General features: G+C 41.1%; 1 protein-coding gene across 2 annotated transcripts in view; it reads left to right on the forward strand.

The window, feature by feature from the left end:
• sgcd (sarcoglycan, delta (dystrophin-associated glycoprotein)) overlaps positions 1–19,703 on the forward strand; it is a 561,083-nt gene extending 541,380 nt beyond the window's left edge. Inside the window, exons 8-9 of one of the 2 annotated variants that reach the window (XM_061740598.1) lie at positions 756–879; positions 17,860–19,703. In XM_061740598.1, the coding sequence (XP_061596582.1) occupies positions 756–879; positions 17,860–18,045 (310 nt within the window). In that variant the 3' untranslated portion in view covers positions 18,046–19,703. The remainder of the gene's footprint in view (positions 1–755; positions 880–17,859) is intronic. The other variant, XM_061740597.1, reaches the window with a different exon arrangement.
• Positions 19,704–20,568: the final 865 nt, after the last annotated feature.

Genomic DNA, 20,568 nt, shown 5'->3' on the forward strand with positions numbered 1-20,568 from the left:
TGTGGCTTTATCAAGGGCAGATAAAAGATGTCATGAGCCAGGTTTTGATGCCATATTATGCTGAATCCCAGCATGCCTCTTGCCCCTCCCTGACCTTGCAGCGAAAAGATCAAGTGCTCATTTATCTGAGCTGAAGTACCAGTAGTGGACAGGTAAGAATGTAACTACATATTTTTATAATCCTAACCACTTGTTATTGGTGCCTAAATGTAACTGAACACCACAAAAAACCCATCAACAAACACACAAACATTTATGAAATAGATAATTTACTTCAACGAATCTTACAAGGCTCTCCTTTAAATTTCTTTCATCAATTCCACAAATCCTCAGGGGCACGGGGCGCAGCTGGTAGTGCAGCCGTCTCACAGCTAGAAGGTCCTGGGTTCATTTCTCGCCGGGGACGCTGTGTTTACTTCCCCGTGACTTCAGCGCCCACACCCCGGGTGGGTTTGGAGAAAGGGCCTTTCTGTGTGGAGTTTGCATGTTCTTCCCGTGTTCCCTTGGGTAGCTAATGTGAGCTTCCCTGACAAAAACAAGAAGAAGCGGCCTGCTCACTCCTCAAGTAAAGAAGGAGACTTGAGCTCAATGTTGGGCCCTCCCAGGGTTGGCAGAGGGTGAACCAATAAAAGTGGCTGAGCGGAACAAATAAAAAATCGGGATAAGAATATTTAAATTCCACAAATCCTCTGCATCGCCTAAACGTTTGACATGTCAGTTATTAACACGGTTGCTCTGCTTGTGTGTTCTCTTAGACTTGAGTCTCCCACTCGCTCTTTGATCATGGAGGCTCCTAAAGGAATCCAGATCCTAGCTGAGGCTGGAGACATCAAGGCCATCTGCAGGAACGAGCTGCGACTGGAGTCCAAAGACGGGGAGGTAGGTCAACCCGTGGAAGTTTTTCTCTGTTGGTATCATCAACTCCTATTCTGAATGAATTAGTTTTTGGACTTGTGTTTAAAGTTGAACTAAAACAGTATCCCCTTAGACCAGGGAACGGCAACTCGCGGCTCTAGAGCGCCGCCCTTGTGGCTCCCTGGAGCTTTTTCAAAAATGTTTGAACTTTTTTTTCCTTTTTTTCTTCTTTTTTTCTCTTCTTTTTTTTCTTTTTTCCTTTTTTTCTCTTTTTTTGACATTTTTTTCTTCTTTTTCTCCTTTTTTTTCCTCTTTTTCCCTTTTTTTCTTTTTTCCCTTTTTTCTCTTTCTTCCTTTTTCCTTTCCTTTTTAATCTCGACATTTCGACTTTTTTCTCGAAATTTCGACTTTTTTCTCGACATTTCGACTTTTTTCTCGAGATTGTACTTCAACATTAATCTCGACATTTCGATTTTTGTCTTGAAATTTTGACTTTTTCTCAACATTTTGACTTCTTTCTCGACATTTCGACTTTTTTCTCGAAGTGCATAATGAAAAAAAAATAATCTTCCCCCAGTTATAACTAGTGTTGCGTTCATTCTAAGGCTTATACAAGACTTAATGTTTTGTGGCTCCAGACATATTTGTTTTTTTGTGTTTTTGATCTCTTTCAACTCTTTCAACATTTTGGGTTGCAGACCCCTGCCTTAGACTTATTGAGCTGTCCATTGGTGGCATCTGTATTATTTGGACACAAACTGTTTGGCATTAAATTACACATTTTCATACAAATGATGTATCCCCCATTTTGCTATTTCGAATAGAAAGAAAACTATGGACAATGAATTACATTTGCCTTCAACTGGATATTAACACCAGCTAATACGTATGTTTCTAAAACTTCATCTACAGTTATATTTTTATTTTTTGCCATCTTCTTCTTCCTCTTAGCATTATTTTGTGTCCCAAACCAAACTTACCACCAAAAGCTACAGAACGGCAATGCATACCGGCAACCATGCTTACAGTCTGCTCTGCTTTCTGTTTACCTTTGGAGAATGTCCATGTGGCTAAAGGTTTACAGCCAATAGAAGAGAGAGACAGTCTCCAATGTAAAATCAGCCAATGGGTTTTGCTAATAATTCGCTCCAAAGGAAAAATGGAGTTTATTCCAGTGGCAATGGTTTCAATGTAACTCAAAACAATGGATTAACCGGTAACGGACATCTAACTTTGATTAAATCAAGTTATGAACACAAAACAGCAGAGGCACGACAAAATTCCTAACCATAATATAGTAAATGGACATTTCATTGTTTCAGTCTTTGGCTGCTTCTTCAGTGTATTTTAGCAACAGACTGATGACACATGTAGTGGATATGCTAAGTGTTAGCTTTCAAACTGTGACGCGTTTGTCGGATTGGTGTTTAGATTTTTTAAATTATTATTGACATATGCCAGTCTGGGACTCTTCGCTTTGTCGCCTGTTGAAGTGTTTATGGTTTGATTTGTCTTCTCTTGTCTTAAAATCGTTTTGTTGCGGTTTTAGCTGACATTCTTCCTGTTATGAATGCATAAAATGTTTATATTTATCTGGGTATATTTTTCAATTATTACATAAACAAAAATGCACATGAACTGGACCAGAAACAGAGTACGACGGGCTTAATTAGTTTACAGCTTTGTAAGGCCCACGCACGACGCAGGAGGAAACAAGAAAGTGACCTTTCTTCTCACAATCAGCATGTTTATGATTTCCTCAAGCCAGTTGCAACTTTCTGTATATGGCTTTAAGCAGGACAAAGGACTCTTTTTCATACTCAGACATCCCCATTTAATTTAATTTGAATGAACATTTGTTTACTTTTAGAAAGATCCGTCAAGCTGCAGAAATATTCTGTGCATGATATCTGCAAAAACCAGCCACAATAAGTGCTTGCTCTCCTCCTCGTTGGACAACTGCATATCGTGCAGAGTATACGTCACATATCCACAACGATGAAGTATGCTCACAGAGCTACAGCAGAATTCATGGCAAAGGCATATAAAATGCTCAATAAAGTAATGGAAGAAGATAAAATGAGAGAGTGACTAAGTCAAAGACCAAAATGGTTAACTCATTACTTCCTAACCACATTTGGCTGGACTTTACCTGGTTGTAAATTCACTTGAGGGCCAGGGTTGCATCTCCCAAAAGCATCACGGTTTACGCAGTTATAGTTATTAGCCTCGAACATGTTTTGGTGGTTTGGAAAGTTCATGATGGAGCACATTTTCTCAGAGGAGCCCAGGGGCCTGTACTACGAAGCAAGTTCAACATACCCAGGATATCTTTTCCTTATCCAGATTCACTAACCCGGACAATTGCAATCACGCTAAGCGGTCACACGACGGCGGTTATCAACTCGGTATATCAACCCAGGTTTCTCCAATCTGGATATGAGCGCGTGCACATAAAAGGGGCGGTGTTTTCAGCGCATGACCAATCGCAAGCATGGAGAAGTCCGCTGTCAGAGCCGCTTATTTCAGTAGCGAAGAGCAAACAATAATTTTACGGAAATATGATGAGTATAGGCATATAATACAGGCAAAAAGCAACACAGTTGCAGCTGCAAAATGCAGGAAAGACAGCTGGCAAAAGATCGCTGACTGTATAAATGCGTAAGTTCATAGGGATATAAACATCACTGCCCCATCATTAGGGCATAAGTAGATCTGACTATAATTACAGTTGTCTATTCTGTTAAATGCATGTGTTGCTTAGATGTATTCGTATGGCGTGTATGACAATTGTAGCCTCATTCCTTCAGCTGCAACCCCAGCGGAGTGAAACGCACATGGGAGCAAATAAAAAATAAATATAAAAACATAATTCAAAGCGGTAAGTAGGCTCACTTTCATATCTTAGAAGTACAACAAGTACAAGGCTTTAGTGTTTCTATCACTCTCTGTTTTAGGATGATATCAGTATACAAAAGCACAATGAAATAGCATTGACATTACTTGCAGCAAACAGAAAAAAAAATGACAAGAAGAAGATCGGAGGGATCCTCTCACGATCCGCGCACCGAGCTCCACTGGATTCTCTTCGAAAGGGCATGCCATTTTCCAAGAGAGCTGATTGGTCAGTGGGCGGTGCTTTTACACCCGGCGATCTGTATCTCGAACATAACCTGCTCCGGAGCAGGTTAGCTGTTCAGCATAAGTTACCATGGCGATGTACCCCGGTAAGAAGTGAACCACCGTCGTAGTCCTGAAAACCCAGGGTTAAACCTGAAGTTACCTCGCTAAACCCAAATCCCGCTTCGTAGTACAGGCCCCTGGAGGTAAAGTTTTGTTGATATTTTGTTTCAAACATCAACAGACACGATGTCATTCTGAAATTACTTACCCTACCTTTAAGGAAGGAACGTTTATTTATACAGCACAATTCAACAACAAAGTGATTCAAAGTGCTCTACAGGGAAATTTAAAAATCACATAAATAAAAAGTAGGATTTAAAATGTACAGAAAAGAAAAAAAAAGCACAATAGATAAAATCAGTTGTTTAAAATATAATCAAGTTTTGAAACTCAAGCTTAAAAGTATAACTGTGCAGATTTGGAGCTTTTTTCAAATGCAGCTGATAACAGGTGTGCCTGTATCGAATAAGAAATCCACACTGACGTAAACTTAAACTGGGTTTCTTGTTGCAGTTTTGTGTTTGTTTTTCTAAAAATTAGGAAAAACAGATTTAATGGAATCAATTCATTCACATTTTTCATGGTGACCTACAAGATCTCAAATCAGACTAAAAAGTGGTTTATTTTGTAATAATTTTTATGACCACACTGGAAATAACTGTTTGTATATGTATATGTATATATATATATATATATATATATATATATATATATATATGCATAAAGAGAGAGAGAGATAGAGAGAGAGAGTGTGTGTGTTTTCATCAATTTTTGTTTAATAGAAGACTTCTTTTATTTTCATAATATATTTTATGGCTAAGAATACCAATAAACCATAATAACAGCTGTGGCAGCGGATTACACAAATAGTGAGAGAAATAAACGAAACAATTGTACGGAATAATAATATAAAACTGCCTGAGGAATTCCATTTAGCTTCACCGGTTTGAGGGCCTGTGTGTGCAGAGGTTGCAAGGTCAGTAATGACCACTGTCTAGCGCTAGGATAATAAAGAAATGAAGAGTCCAGTAATAATAAAAATAAAAATATTTCTCCTTTTGCTTGAACCCTGTTTTGCTGAAGAGAAAAAAAAAACCCAATCAGCAGCAAACAAATGGAGAAATGAACTGTTCTTGTCCTCTGGCCCTGCTGGCTGAAGCGCCTCCAACTCGGGACAATATTTCTCCACTCTGTGCTTATTTTTAACAAAACAGTAATACAAACAATAGTTAACTCTTTCAGTCATCCCAGGCCAAGATTATTAAGACGACTGGTGGCATTTTCCTGCACAGTGGCCATCCTCAGAACTGCACAAAAGTGTCCCAACTGGGAACAGAGAAGTAGAGACTCTTAAAATCCTATTTGTCCTCCTTGTACTAATGATTTTTTTATTTCCATCTATATTTCCACATTCTTTGGTTTCTTTTGCCCCTTCTCCTCTTCCTTCCCTCCCTATACTTTGTTTTTAATAATGCTTATTTATAGGGGTGTAACAATATATCGTGCCACGAAATTTCGCTATACAAAAACGTCACGAAACCTGTCGTGGAGGTGACAACCTGTATCGCGATATTGGGTTATTAATATTAATCTATTGTGTTGACTAGAAACGCGCATCTGACCGCGACCGCATCTCGACCCGCGGACCAAAATCTTACTCCGATCAGAAGAAACAAGTCCCATTTTGTGGTCCAGTTTTGAGCTCTGAACTTTTACTTATGTAAGGCTGGTGTAGAGTTAAGCCTTACCTTATTAAATTAAACCTTTTTCAGGTTGTGAGTAGGATAAACACACGGGCAACTTCTGCTGAGTTCCAGTTACTTTAATATCCCTCAACAGTGTAGGATTTTAGAACATCAACACAGCACCTAGTGCCGTACTGTGTCGTATCACTCCGCCCAATCTAAAACACACTAATCACAACAGATAAACTGACTAGTGTCATTATAGTCCCTGATTTACATCAGAATATAAAGAATATATTTATAAAATAATGAACCCTGAATTACCAAAATAACCTTCTTAACAAAAATAAATCTCCTCTTACACTTATAAGGTGAGCATGAATCAATCTTTTTTATGATGTAAAATTGTATGTATTTATTTACTTGTATTTATTTATTTAATTTTAGTTGTTAAATTAGAAAAAAAAGTCAAATCATACATGAGAGAAACTATTCAGTTTGTGGCAAAATATTTGTACTTGTATGAAACTGAAGATGCATAATGCAAACCTGACATTTACTTTTAGTTCAGTTTGTGGAAAATGGTTGGACTGGCTTTCTCTTTAAAACTTAAACAGTTATAAAGCATTACAAACTGTAACAATAGGGCAAACGCACAGCATTGTTTTGTATTTTGTGTCTTTCAAATAAAAGACAATTTCCTCATGACTACCTCATTCAAGGTTGTTAAAAAAAATACTGTTATAATATCGTATCGTATCGTTATCGTGACCTCAATATCGTGTATTGTACCGTATCGTGAGATTAGTGTATCGTTACACCCCTACTTATTTACCCTGTTTCCTTTATTCTGCCACGCTGCTTCTTCCCTCCTCTAATCCTTTCTTTCGTGCTCTTAAATTCCTCCAACCATCCTCCGATTGGTTATACACATCAGTCCTCACGTTCATCACGGTCGGCTGTGCTGATAAAAGGATTTCCCTCCTTAGGTTCGCCAGTCGTGTCGTGTTAGATCGGTTAAAATCAGCAAAGGAGGATTAAAGAGAAGAAAGTGTTTCAAACTTCCCCGCACAAACAACAGTTTCATACGTGGAGACAGGCTGCTGATCTGCAGAGGAGTCGAGGGGTGGGCGGGCGTGAAGGTGCCCTTCAATCCAGTTAATTCCAATTAAAATCCGGCACAGTGGCGTCACGAAACTAGCCTGCATCATGTCTTTGTGCAGTTTTCATGGCTGCACGGTCAGAAATAAAACCTGGAACTCAGGCCGGGCGGTGCATGTAATTAGAGCCACGTTCTCACACCTCATTAGTGTCGCACACGTCTATTTGTCAAACCTCTGTCTTACATGTGCACTCTACATCCTGAGGCGCTGCCACTGCAATTACAGACAAGTTTTGGCCATTACACACCCACAGACCACACAGGCAGGCAGAGGTTGTTTTTTTTTTTGCCACTCATTAGCGCAAAACTCCTGCACCTATATATGTGTCTTGGGGGAAATTTAAGTCAAGACAACAGACTGGGTGGATTGTGTAACGGCAAATATGTTCTTGGAGGGGATAGTGGGGCCACTTTGAGAAACTTGGTCGTTAGTGAGTTCTTATTCATCCAGGTCAAGGTCAAATGAAACGGGCAGTAGTCTTTTCAAGTCTTTTAAGAACAAGCTCGATTCATCCGTTTGCAAGCAACAGCCAAGAAGCTGTTTCGGCTGTTTCTTTCCCTCTGTGGAAATGGAGCAACTCTAACATCGTAGAAATGTTTTCCTTTTTTGTCAGCTGGTCCAAGGAGTGCCATGCATGAACACTTGGGGATCACGTTGACCGTTCCAAGCTGGTTCACATCGTAAAATGTCAGTCAAGTGCAAATGATTGTAAGATTGTCCTTTTATTTTACATGTTTACGTCCAGATTCATTTTAGTCCACCGTATTTGTTACTGTAAAGCAGCAAAAAGGAATCTGAGGGCACTTCATAAAAACAAGTGAATGTGTTTTAAAATTAGTTTAATTAAATATCCTATAGTTCAGTTTTAAGTATAATCACAATTACATCTCTGTTGACTCTCAATAGTTGTCTTTCTTGCCAGAATTACCACAACTGTTTGTTTCAGGCTTGGAGTATAAGGCCCAGTCCCAATACTCCAACTACCACTACTTTTCAGCCCTACCCCAACCCCCAACCTTTAGATTATAATGTTGACTTGGCTGTATGTCGTATGGTTCCGTTGTGTGTTTTAGTGCAAATGAATTTTAGGTTCATATAATTATTAAATGTTTGTCTTAAGTGTTTTAACATCAGATATTTTATAATTGTAAATTTTATAATTCGTAAATGTATGATATATTGTGGATGGTGTGATTGACTGTTTTATATTCTTGTTGTTGTTCTTTGTGGACCCCAGGAAGACTAGTTGGTTACTATGGTACCAGCTAATGGGGATTCCTAATAAACTAAACTAAACTAAACCCCTAAATTTCGCACATTCCCGTGAGGGTAGTGGTGTCCCAATTCCTCTTTTCACCTAGTGGTAGTGGCTTAAACGAGGGTTAGGGAGCATCAATCTGGCCCTAGAGAGCGAGGGTTTTCAGATCCTCACCTAGGGCCAGAAAAATTTCCCAGAATGCTTTTCGTCGTCATTTGCGGACTGAATAAAAAAAAAAACATGGCAGACATTTCTTATTTTTCTAGTGAATAAAATCAATATTTTGAGTTAGTTTCTGCAAAAAAATGCGTTTTGATTACATTTCTAGCGAGAAATATGTATTTTACTTTCATAATATTCACTCTTGCCCGTCTTTTTCAAACCTTGCCAGAATAAAGGCTGATTTATGGTTCCGCGTTACACCAACCCAGAGCCTACGGCGTAGGTTACGTGGCGACGCACACCGTAAGCCGTACCCTACCCCATAGGCTCTGCGTCGATTTAACGCAGAACCATAAATCAGCTCCGGAGCTGGCAGGCTGTTCTCGGAGCAAATTTCTTAACAGGCGTAGCTACAACTGTTAGATTTCATCTATTAAACCAACATTTATCTTCCTAAATGAATTATTTAAGCCAGTGGTAATTCTCCACAGAGCTGCAGGTTTCACCCCGGGACGACGGTGCAGGTTGACCCGGCCGTGAGCTGCTACTGCTCGGGGCTGGCGGCTCTTCTCCGAAAACATCGGATCAAATTTCTTAACAGGCGTTATTTGGATAAACTGAGCCCAGGTTGGGGATCTTAACGGTTACTTTTACGCCTGAAAAAATATTAAAACTTAATAAAATAGCATATTAACAGCGCTACAGCGGAAATTAAAACAGCTTTTAACTCTCAGCTTCCTGATATGGTGTGACGTTTGTGCAAACGTAACTACGCAGTCGCTTACGTACCCGAACGTAAACCACGCAGTGACGTAGCAAGCAAAATTTAGGGGTAGTGCTGAAAAGTAGGGGTAGTGGGAGTATTGGGACAGGGCCCTGGAAAGATTTCAAGTGTCCTAAAATCTGTGGCTTCTTTTTTAGGGGTAGTGGTAGTGAGGGAGGGCTAGTGGTAGAAAGTAGGGGGTGTATTGGGATTGGCCCTAAGTGACACATCATGGCTGCTCTTATATCCTGCTCTCGTTGAGCATCAGTCATGCTTGTCCTTGGGAAGAAAAAAAAAGAAAAAGTGATGCATGAGGTGTGGTATTCACTGGAATGCAAGAAGAGCTGAGAAGAGTGTAGCTGCAGCAGCAAATTTAGCCATCCTAAAACTAAGAGGCGCCTTTGTTTTTTTCTTTTTATCACTAGATATGTATGAAAAACACCTGGTGTAGGTTTACTTTGTATGTCTGTTATGTGTTCTTGTTTTTGATATTATTATCATCATTACACTACTTGTGGACTTGCTGTTTGTCTGTCGCGAGCAGTTTCGGTTTAGGTAGAACTTTGGGCGACAGGGGAAAGTGCATGCACAGTTAAACCTACCTTGGAAACATACTGTGTTTATTTAGAGATGAAACAACATAACATGCCCGTGACTGTGCTACTAGGGTGCAGGGATCACAAGTCCATATAGGACTTTTTCTCAGAATAATTATTGAAGACATTGCTTGGGGGGATATTGTAATTAAAGTCTGCACCAGAGACACAGAACACTCACGCCTGTATATGTGTTTCCTATATAGCTCTCATACTTAAAATGTTTTGAGTTATGAAGGAAAATGGGTTCATGCTCTTATAGTTATTTTCAATAATGCAGCATTTTTCCTAAAGACCTAAGAACCGGGAACCAACCCTGGTGAATTGCTGCAGTCAGCTGTTTGATTGGACGACGTCTACACCTGTATTGGTGTGGGGGTGGGGGTGTAAAAGCCCTGCAGCTGCACTGAAGTCCTGCGCTCACTAGCGTACTTACTGGTTTTCCAAAATCCATCTATGAGCACGGATTAAACTTCTGTGGACATGAATTGCAAAACATAAATCACAGATGTCTCATCTTGATGCACAAGTTGTATTCCTGAATTATGAATCTGTGAGTATGCTTGTTAACTTGCAGTATGTAATTAGGGCCCAAGCCCTTACAGTGTGAAGGCCCTCTTGTATCTGTAAGAATTTTCCTTCTTTTTTCTTTCTTTTTATTTTTCCGACGAAATGAGGGCCTTTTTGCCCCCCTAAATGTGCCACAAAAGTCACTAAATTCTGTACGCAAGCCAGGCATGGAGAAAATTTGATATTTAATGGTTTGCATTAATGGCCGTGGCCTAATGGCTCAACAGCGCCACCTAGAAAACTTTGTGCCTCAAGCCCCACGATACGGTTTGACGTACATGCACGAAAATTGGTACACAAATGTATCATGTCGCAACTTAAAGAAAAGTCTCTTGGCGCCATGGCCGAAACCGAACAGGAAGTCGGCCATTTTGAACATTTTGAATTAATCGTGTAAATTTGCCGCAATTTATGCCATTCCTTCGACAGTTAATACGGCCCGAACCGTAACGTGCACCCATGTGTGTTATACATCAAAATGTGCGTCTACATCGTGCAACGATGTGCATTACTTTTCTCAGTCAAAAGCGTTACCGTGGCGACGATAGACGCCAAAAAGCGCTGACTGGATGTGAGCTCTGTAGTGTGATGTTGATAATTCCCAATAGAAATTGAAAACCCTTCTGTCCTGAGACGCTGCTACTCTGAAACAGAGTCTTGACAAGAACAGACCAGTTGAGCCTCCATGTTAATATTGCAGAGACACAAATACATGGGAATACCAGACGCTTAGGGCAAAGTTGATGTGAATGTACATATTTACCAACAGAACAGCACTGCACAAGTCTGAGTTTCATGGAGGATGTAGAAGGAGAAAACCTTTGTTGTCACAAGAGGATCATGGGAAGACTGACATTTGCCACAGAACACCTAAACAAAGACCAAAAACAAAAGAAAAGAAAATTACTTCCAGAGCAGCCTACCTTTGTTTAGCTTTGCATTTTGGATTTGTTTTTCCTGCTGGAACTGTCCCTCATTTTCCCTGGTTGGAGTTGCTTAGATTAACCCTCCATCCATCCACGTATATACCTTTTTTTCCTTCTTGTTCTTCTTTGTATTTAATCATTATTATCATTTTATGTTCCTTCTTACTGTCTTTCATCTTGTAAGATAAATAGAATTAATTGTAACACAATTACAAACAAAACAGTGTTTGGCAAAGACTAAAGACAATCCAACTTTTAAAATATGAAAGTGTAAATGTCATGGTGTTGGGTTGTGGTGCAACATTTTTGTGGGTTGTTAAGGGTCTAACTAAATAGGCTCCTGTGCATAACATATAATTCTTTTTGGACAAATTAATCTCTTGCAGGTTCACAGTTAAACTGTCCAAGAACAAACACACAGTCACACGTGTAGAACACCAGGTCACTATGTTTCCATATGCATGCAAGAGTTCCAGTCCAAGTTTTTTGCAGACCGAAACTCGTGCACCCTCTCAGGTTAAACTCAGCTCTTGATGTGAATTTCAGCATGCAGAAATCATTCTGACCTTTGATGGTTTTGCTGAAGGAGCCTAATGAGTACACTGTCCAGCTGGGGATTTGCTGCTGCTACCACTTGTCCTTTTGATGTTGCCATAACTTTCAGAATCACATAATGTTAGTTCTTGATCAAAGTCAAGGTGCACAGCCATGTGGGTGTAATTGCCATTAAATTCCCAGAAAACAATTACTGCCGAGGGTGTAAATACATACAAAACGTGCAAAACATGATTTCTCCATGCATGTGGCTATTTTTTGCTCGGGAGCTGCTTAATTCTGCAACCGCAAGTTATAAATATGTCTGTCAGAGTAATATGACATCCTCGTGAGCGTGTTTTATTATGCTCTTGACATTTGATATAAATGTGAAGCCATACGGACTTGCTGTGCTTCGACAAGGCGTATGAATTAATCATTGCATCAGAGGGTGCTTGAGGAAAATGTTAGACTATCCGTCCAAAAGAATGAAGCCCAAGTGGACATGGACAATGCAACATGACAATGAGTCACAATATTACAGCTAATTCTCCAAAGAATGGCCCAAAGGAAAGAAATCTGGATTGACTCGGACAGAACAAGGATCTTAATCCTACTGAGATGCTGTGGGTTGATTTCAAACAGGGTAGGAAACCTCTGAAACATCACGTAGCTGAAAGAACTCTCCAAAGGAAAGAGGGAAACCTTGTACCTGTCAATGTTTAAGTTTGGTGAGGAAAACATGTCATTGTGTTTACTTCCGCCAAAGGCGAAAATACTAGCTTGTGGAGCAAGACGTGTCCCCTATACGCTGTATTTAGTAAGTCTTGTAAATATAACAAGATCACAGTCCTCGGTCTTCATACAGGGGCTCAAACTAGTGTAAAGCCATTTATAGAACTTGAGGGTGCATTCATTTGAATATACTTTTAATTGGTAATTTACACTTTTAAGTATTGCTAAAATCTGGGCATCCAACTGGATGCCTCAGGGTGAACTCCCCGCTGAGCTATTCTGGGCTCCTTCAGCCGGAAGAGGAGCCAGAATATGCTGGAGAGAACATAAAGTCTGGCGATTCCTGTCTGGAATCATCTTGGGATCCCAGAGGAAGAGCTGGCCAAAGTGACACGGCGTCAGGACATCTGTGCTACTTTGATTAGACTTCTGCTTCTGCAACCCCATGCCAGATAAGTGGAAGCAGATAAAAAATAAAAAATAAGATGTCTTTAGCATTACTAAAACAGTTTAAGATTAGATAAGATAAGATAAGATAGTCCTTTATTACTCCCTCAATGGGGAAACTCACGTGTTAGCAGCAGTAACTTAACATACACACACACACGCATGCGGGGAAGGGGGTAAAAAAAGGTAAAAAAGTAAAAGATATATACAGTCAGTCCGGAAAGTATTCAGAACGCTTCACTTTTCCCACATTCTTTTATGTTACAGCCCTATTGATAATAGGAATAAATTCATTTTTTTTCTCAGAATTCTACACAAAACACCCCATAATGACAACATGAAAGAAGTTTTGATGCGACTTTTGTAAATGAAAAGAAGAAGAAATCACATGAGCATGAATACTTTCCGGACTGACTGTATAATTACAAAATATGGACAGTATATACATTGCAGTGGAGATAAAAAGATAAAAAATATAAGATAAAAAAAATAGTGCAAAGGAAAGAAAAACAGTGCAAAAAAGCAGGTAGTATGAGTAAACTCTAAAACACTGTTTTGTTTCTGATCTGTCTTAATACTGTATATACAAGAGGTGAAAGTTGTTTTTTTTTAAGCCATTATCACATTTGTATTACTTTCTAAACCTTTTTTCTAACTACTGGAATCCTGACTCGGTCTCTGCAAGCCAAGCTTCGCTTTGTCCCTGCACGTGGATTACTTCACCTCACCTACGTGGCCAAATAAACTTCCTAATGACTCCAGAATGTTCTTATTTACATGCTTTGACGCGAACATTTATGTAGAAATTACTGAAAAATGAGATAGCTGGGGCTTTGTCAGATGCACAGATGAATGAACGGCTTTTGACCTCTGGTCAAAGTCTGTGTTTGACGCCAAATACGTCAATTCCTGAATTGTTGCCGTTTCCCTTTAACCCTCGTGCTGTCTTTGGGTCAAAATGACCCAATTCTTCTAACCTTCTTTCCTCCTGCCATGCTCTCTCCTTCCTTCTTCCTTTCCTCTTTTCCTCCTTTTTTACCCTCCTTTACTCCTTTTTCTTCCTACCTCCCTTTCGTCATTCGTTCCTTTATTACCTTCTTTGCTTTTCCTTCCTTCTTTCCTTATTTTCTCCATTCCTTCCTTCTTTCCTCCCTTCTTTCTTTCCTTTCTCCCTTCCTTCCATCTTTTCTCCCTTCTTTACTCCCTTTCCTACTTCCTTCCTTCCTTCCATCTTTTCTCCCTTCCTTACTCCCTTTCCTACTTCCTTCCTTCTTTCCTTCTTTTTTCCTTTCTCCCTTCCTTCCATTTTTTTCTCCCTTCCTTACTCCCTTTCCTACTTCCTTCCTTCTTTCCTTCTTTCCTTCTTTTCTCCTTTCTCCCTTCCTTCCATCTTTTCTCCCTTCTTTCCTCCCTTCCTTACTCCCTTTCCTACTTCCTTCTTTCCTTCTTTTCTCCTTTCTCCCTTCCTTCCATCTTTCCTCCCTTCCTTACTCCCTTTCCTACTTCCTTCCTTACTTCCTTCTTTCCTTCCATCTTTTCTCCCTATTTTCCTCCCATTTCTACTTCCTTCCTTCTTTCCTTCTTTTCTCCTTTCTCCCTTCCTTCCATCTTTTCTCCCTTCTTTCCTCCCATTTCTACTTCCTTCCTTCTTTCCTTCTTTTCTCCTTTCTCTCTTCCTTCCATCTTTTCTCCCTTCCTTACTCCCTTTCCTACTTCCTTCCTTACTTCCTTCTTTCCTTCCTTCCATCTTTTCTCCCTTCCTTCATCCCTCCTTTTCTCCCTTCACCCTCCCTTGACCCAAAGACAGCACAAGGGTTAAGATGTGATATAAATAATAAAAGGTAACTGTTTTACTGGCCTAACCTTTGTGTAGTTTTGTCCTTCACTCCCTCTTTTGATTTGACACAAAGTTTCCCTGAGAGTCTCACTCCGTCTGCCCCTCGTGGTGAAAGATTTGTTCAGCAGCAGCTGTCTGAGCGAGTCAGCTGAGACTGTGCTTTAAAAGGGTTCCGGGTCATTTGATGGCGATGCCTCCCAGAGGTGCCTGGTAATAGCTCCTTTACCTTTTTTATGGCTGGAGAGCTCTTCCTCTCTGCGGCCAGTGAAATACTGGCCGTGCACGAGGCCCAGGAGGCCGGGAGGGAGGAGGAGGACGGGGAAGTGAGATTGGATTCATGCAGCAGCGGTTTGTTACCGTGCAGAGTGAGAAAGATATTTTGTTCCAATCAATGAGGGGGAGTAAAATGAGTTATGAGTGAATTTGTTTTGGTTTTATTGTTATTGCTCAGGAGGAATAACTTGAGAATCAGCAGACTGTAAACTGCAGGGGTCTTTGATTTACTTCGCTTTGTGTCTTTGCCAACATAGTATTTCAAAATATAAGTAAATTTCTGTGCGTCTTCACTGCTGATTCTCCATCATTGTTGGGCCTAATTGTCTCTTGGTGATGGGATATCATCATAAAATTGTCAAACAAGATAAGTGCTGCGTGCTGAAGAGCCATGTGACGATGCACCGGCAGGTAAATTGCTTACCGTTGAGCTGAAAACAAGACTTAATTCTCCTACCGACGTGAAGGTACACTTGAGTAGTTTGCACAATACACGGTACCAAAGGGCAACTTCTGGTGAGATGTTTAGGTAGAATAAAATGGGCAAAAGGTTTGACATTGGCATTGTGCCGTGTTCACGCTCAACCGCCTCTGGCCAAGTAGCACTCGTCATTTAGTGTTAAATGTGTAGATTAAGGCCAGATGGGGCTCACAGTTTGTCATTTTTGATGCATTCAGAGGGAAATGTGGCAAGTGTTGGATGACCCAGCCCGGCAGCCAGTTCTCTCCGCCCCTGTAGCACCTTTAGTCCACCCAAGGGTGTGAAGCAAACCATAGGGTCAGGGCCGGATTTAGCGAGGCCCACTAAGGTGGGCAGACTGAAATGTAGGGTGGGCGACGCTGCCGCCCCGCTTTGCGGCTCGGGCGAAAAAAATTTGGGGGGTCAAACCCCCGAAATGCATAGAAAACTATGCTATGATCATATCAGTTCATCTATCTTCTCCTTCTTTGACCAACAGTATGCTAACCCAATTGCCCTTCGTGACACTACCCTCTGCCTTTACCCGGGCTTGGGACCAGCAGTAATAGGACACTGGCTTGTGCCCTGTTGAGGCTGCATTTATTTGATGTTTTTTGCTTTTTTTTTTTTTTATCAATCAATTGTACCCTACGGCGTAGGCTCTGCGTGGATTTAAAAGGTCCCGTGGCAGGCTGGTGGCTCCAGAGCCTGCACAGCACCGCACCACCGCCACCCCCACTGGCGCTCTCCGCCCTCTCCGGGATGGAGAGAGGCGTCTCGGATGCTTTTGCTTAAAGGAGCTTGAGGCCGGATTGAGGCAGAATTAATGAAAAAAATTTGTATATGTTTTACGTTTTCTAGTAATAATGTCAGATGAAGCGCCAAACCAAAAAGAATGAGCCCTCTAGTGTATCTCTCCGTTGCCTTGAACAGGCTGTGTGCTGCAAAATGTGCTGCAATTCGGGCCCAAATTTTCCGCGCTGTCCTGCGGATGTGACGTCACATGACGCTGCATGCACGTTCTCCCCGTTCTCCCGTGCCGGCTTCTCTGTTGGCTGCAGTACCCCCAACGGCCGTCGTGGTGAAGGGTGGCGCTAGAGAGTCTCATTTCTTAAAAGGAGCTTTCAAGAAACGATGCATGTCGGCGAATCAGCGATGTCGCTCTCTTTCTTGATACCAGCAGAGTGGGCAGACGGGAGCACCGAGGCAGTGATTATAAACTTTATTTTCTTTTAAACAAAAACACACTGAAACGTATTTTCTCATTTTCTGTGTTTGAGCATGTAGAACTCCTGATTCGTGGACCTGTTGCTGGAGGCGTGGTTATGTGTAGGGGGTTTTCGACGTGGCTCATTCTCCCTCAAGGCTGATTTATGGTTCTGCGTTACACCAACGCAGAGCCTACGGCGTAGTGCACACCGTACGGTGAGCGTCACCGCGTACCCTATGGCGTAGGCTCTGCGTCGACTTAACGCAGAACCATAATTCATGCTTCAGTGTGTGCTCTGTGTGCTGTTCTGAACTTCTCTGTTGTTCTCATTTTGCTGGGACGCCGGGTTCCTCCGCCGAGACACAACTTTTGCAGTATGTGTTCATTGTTGTGTCTAAAAATGATGCGCAGTGCCCACCCAATCAGAAACGGTACAGATATTTTGTGATATTTTTTTTATATACCGTATTTTCTGGACTATAAGCCGCACATGTATATAAGCCGCATCCGCTCTATTTATAAAAAAAGATATGCAAGCCTCAGATATTTATGTTGTTAGATTAGATATTTCCTACATGTACAGAAGGATTTTGAACTGTAAATGATGTACATGTTTGTACCTAAATAGATCCTTTCCTAACAGTGTCTTTTAACACGGCAGCAACTTTGCTGATTAAAACGGGACAGAACCAAGAGAAAATAACCAGTATTTATTTATCTGTTTGGAATCTGCTTCTACCTACTTCTATCTGCTAAAGAAGAAGTAGCGTATTCTTCTTTGCATTTATTTTGTCTTAGTTTTGATTCTAATTCCGGTTAGCTCTCCCCCTAGCGGTGGAAGAAAAAAGCTGCATGGTTAAAAACGTATGAAAAAAGTAGCGGCTTATAGTCCAGAAAATACGGTATATAAAAAAATTAAATTGTAAAAAAAAATAAAGGATCCCCATAACCTTTGATTGGGTGGGCACAGCCCACCCCTGCCCCCCCTAAAACCCGCCTCGCATAGGGTGCCTGTGATCCCATATGGGAGGTAGTAACAGCGCCATAACAGGCTGAAATGAGATCTGTGTAAAGTCGCAACAGGGGCGTGAGGATGGTTGCAAATGCCACCCAGAAGATGAGATCAATGATTTATTTTTTTCTCCATCTACATAACTGTTCATCATTTGCAGTCTAACCCGTTTCCTCTCCCTCCACCTCAGATCTCTCTGGATGCTCGGAGGATCCGCCTAATGAGGCTGCCGGAAGGGAAAGCGTCCACCAGCTCCTCGTCCTCAGGGACCAGGCAGACTGTCTACGAGGTTTGCGTTTGCCCCAACGGGAGGCTTTTCCTGTCCCAGGCTGGCACTGGATCCACCTGCCAGATCAGCAACAGCGTCTGCCTCTAGGACTCATTCAAACAATAACAAATAAGTACACTAATATCCTGAGAGAAAGACGGGCAGAAAAAGACCGATGTTACACAAATCACCTGCCTCTAGGACTGATTCACGACAAACACACAGAAATACGAAGACTCCCAGAGCTGATGGACACACAGTCAACACTTTAAACACTGGTCGGTATTATTTCTCCTCGTGGGTCGTATGGGACTAAAACATTGCAGGTTTTAACACCTTACAACACAACTAAGGTCTGAAAGGAGCTTTTATCTTCTTGAGAATACATGACAGTGTGACTATTTATTAAAAGACCTGTGAAATTTATCGTCTCAACCCTAAAAGTCAAACATAACACTGCTATTGGTTAATAGCAAACACACATACAGATGCACACAGAGGCTTAAAGACACATTCACACACACTATATATTCACACACACAGTGTTTGCTTGAGACTGGGAGGAAAATCTCTGGAGATTTACTGTAAGAGACACTGATCTGTTCCCTTCCTCCCCCAAGCATTTCAGTACCAGAATCACGAGGTTGATCACCGCTGGCAACACACCCTCCCTTCTGTGATTTACTTTTTTTTCCCCTTCTATCTCCATCATCTTCACTTCCCTTTTTATTAAGCTACCTTATTACAGCTCAGATATTTTACTTTCTTGCTTCCTCATTAGGCTCAAAAGCCCAAAAGGCCCAGTGTAAGCACCTGATGATGACTATTCCTAATTGGATCAGGAATCCTTGAATTACACAAGAGCTTGGACACATTTGAAGTCAAATAAGGCTGCAGCTGTTTGCACGGATGCAGAGAGAGCTCGGTGCATTTCATCTGAGACAACAAGCAAATAGACGAATGCGCTGCTTCATCAAGTTGACAAAATATGCTCTGCAAAGTACCCTCAGCACTTTGGACAACATAAATAGACAACCACATGGCGAGAAGTCAATCCCACAGACAACAACAGAAGTGTTGCAGTAGATGCAGGAGCTGAGCAAACCCCACTGGCAAGGATTTATTACGATTAGACAAGTTCAGATGACTTATTTTGCACGGAGGAAACGTTTTAGCTGGTTATCTGAGTTGGCAAGACGATGATTTTGAGACTAGGCTACCCCTTTGTCTGCAGTAATATCTTCAATGTGAGATGATGTTGTTCTTTACACGTTTGCTCATAGCTGCCTGTTTGAAAACTTGAAATTAAACACTTGAAAAACTCTCATTTGTGCCTCATTTGAGATGTGTCCTACAGCTCCGTGCTGCTGTGCCAGTGGACATTTGTGTACAAATGACACTCTTGTTATAATATCAGAGTTTCTGCCTAAGAGCTAACACCGGTAGATGTGAAATAAGGCTGGCACTATGACTAACTTATAGAAAAATACCTTACTGGCAGTTGTATTCGTGGATATTTCCCTAGGCTTCAGTTCAGACACAGATATGTGACGACGATCCCTCCTTTAGCCACAATCCCATCATGAGTCATGTTGAATTGGCTCGTGTAGTTTAAACATCACACAGCAGATAGGAATAGCTGAAGTAAAAGGCCTAAACCTAAAAGGCTAGCCTGTGGCTGATAGGCTGATTTAAAGTAAAGAATGTTCTTTTTGGAAGTTTGTTCAGATACTGAGCTTCACTGTCACGTCACTACTTTAGCTAATATCGGCAGCGGGTCATTTATGTTAACAACTTTGTGCTTGAGTTTGTGCTGCTGTGCTGATGCATACGGTGGCCGAGACCCGCCATTGCTGAAAATAAAAGTAACGGTGCAAACAGAAACAAACGCCGCTGCAAATAAAATAAACGCTTAGCAAATAAAATAAACGCTGCACAAAAAAAAAGAAACGCCGCTGCAAATAAAAGAAACGCTGAAAATATAAAGAAACCCCACTGCAAATAAAATACAAAACGATGCAAATGAAAAAGCCACAACGGAAGTGAATTACCGGGGACTGTTTTTGCTGATGCACCGGTGTTTTTATGTAAGAGGACACCAGTGTTGTTGTTTTTGATGTTTTTATCATTAATAATAATGCCAAGAATAATCTAAAGCGTGGATAACAATAGTTATTTGGCTGAATGTGAAGTTGAAGCTGTGTGTGGTGGTCAGGGACTTCTCCTCTCACGTGAAAAACACCGGTGCATCAGCAAAAACAGTCCCCGGTAATTCACTTCCGGTGTGGCTTTTTTATTTGCGTTTTTTTTGTTTTTTTTTGCAGCGGGGTTTATTTATATTTGCAGCGTTTCTTTTATTTGCAGCGGCGTTTTTTTTTTATTTGCAGTGTTTCTTTAATTTGAAGCGACGTTTGTTTCTGTTTGCAGCGTTACTTTTATTTTCAGCAATGGCGGGTCTCGGCCACCGTAGATGCATACAGGAACTAACCGGAATCAAAATTGCCAACGCAAAAACAGCTAAACTGATGATTTTCAGCCACAATATAAGACTGCTGCTCAGTATGAACTCATTTCTTCACTGATGCTAATGGGAACTTTCTTTTAAAACCACAGCGGGGGGTGGGGGGGGGG

The sequence above is a fragment of the Cololabis saira genome, chromosome 14, assembly GCF_033807715.1.
Source record: "Cololabis saira isolate AMF1-May2022 chromosome 14, fColSai1.1, whole genome shotgun sequence".
Classification (NCBI taxonomy): Eukaryota; Metazoa; Chordata; class Actinopteri; order Beloniformes; family Belonidae; genus Cololabis; species Cololabis saira.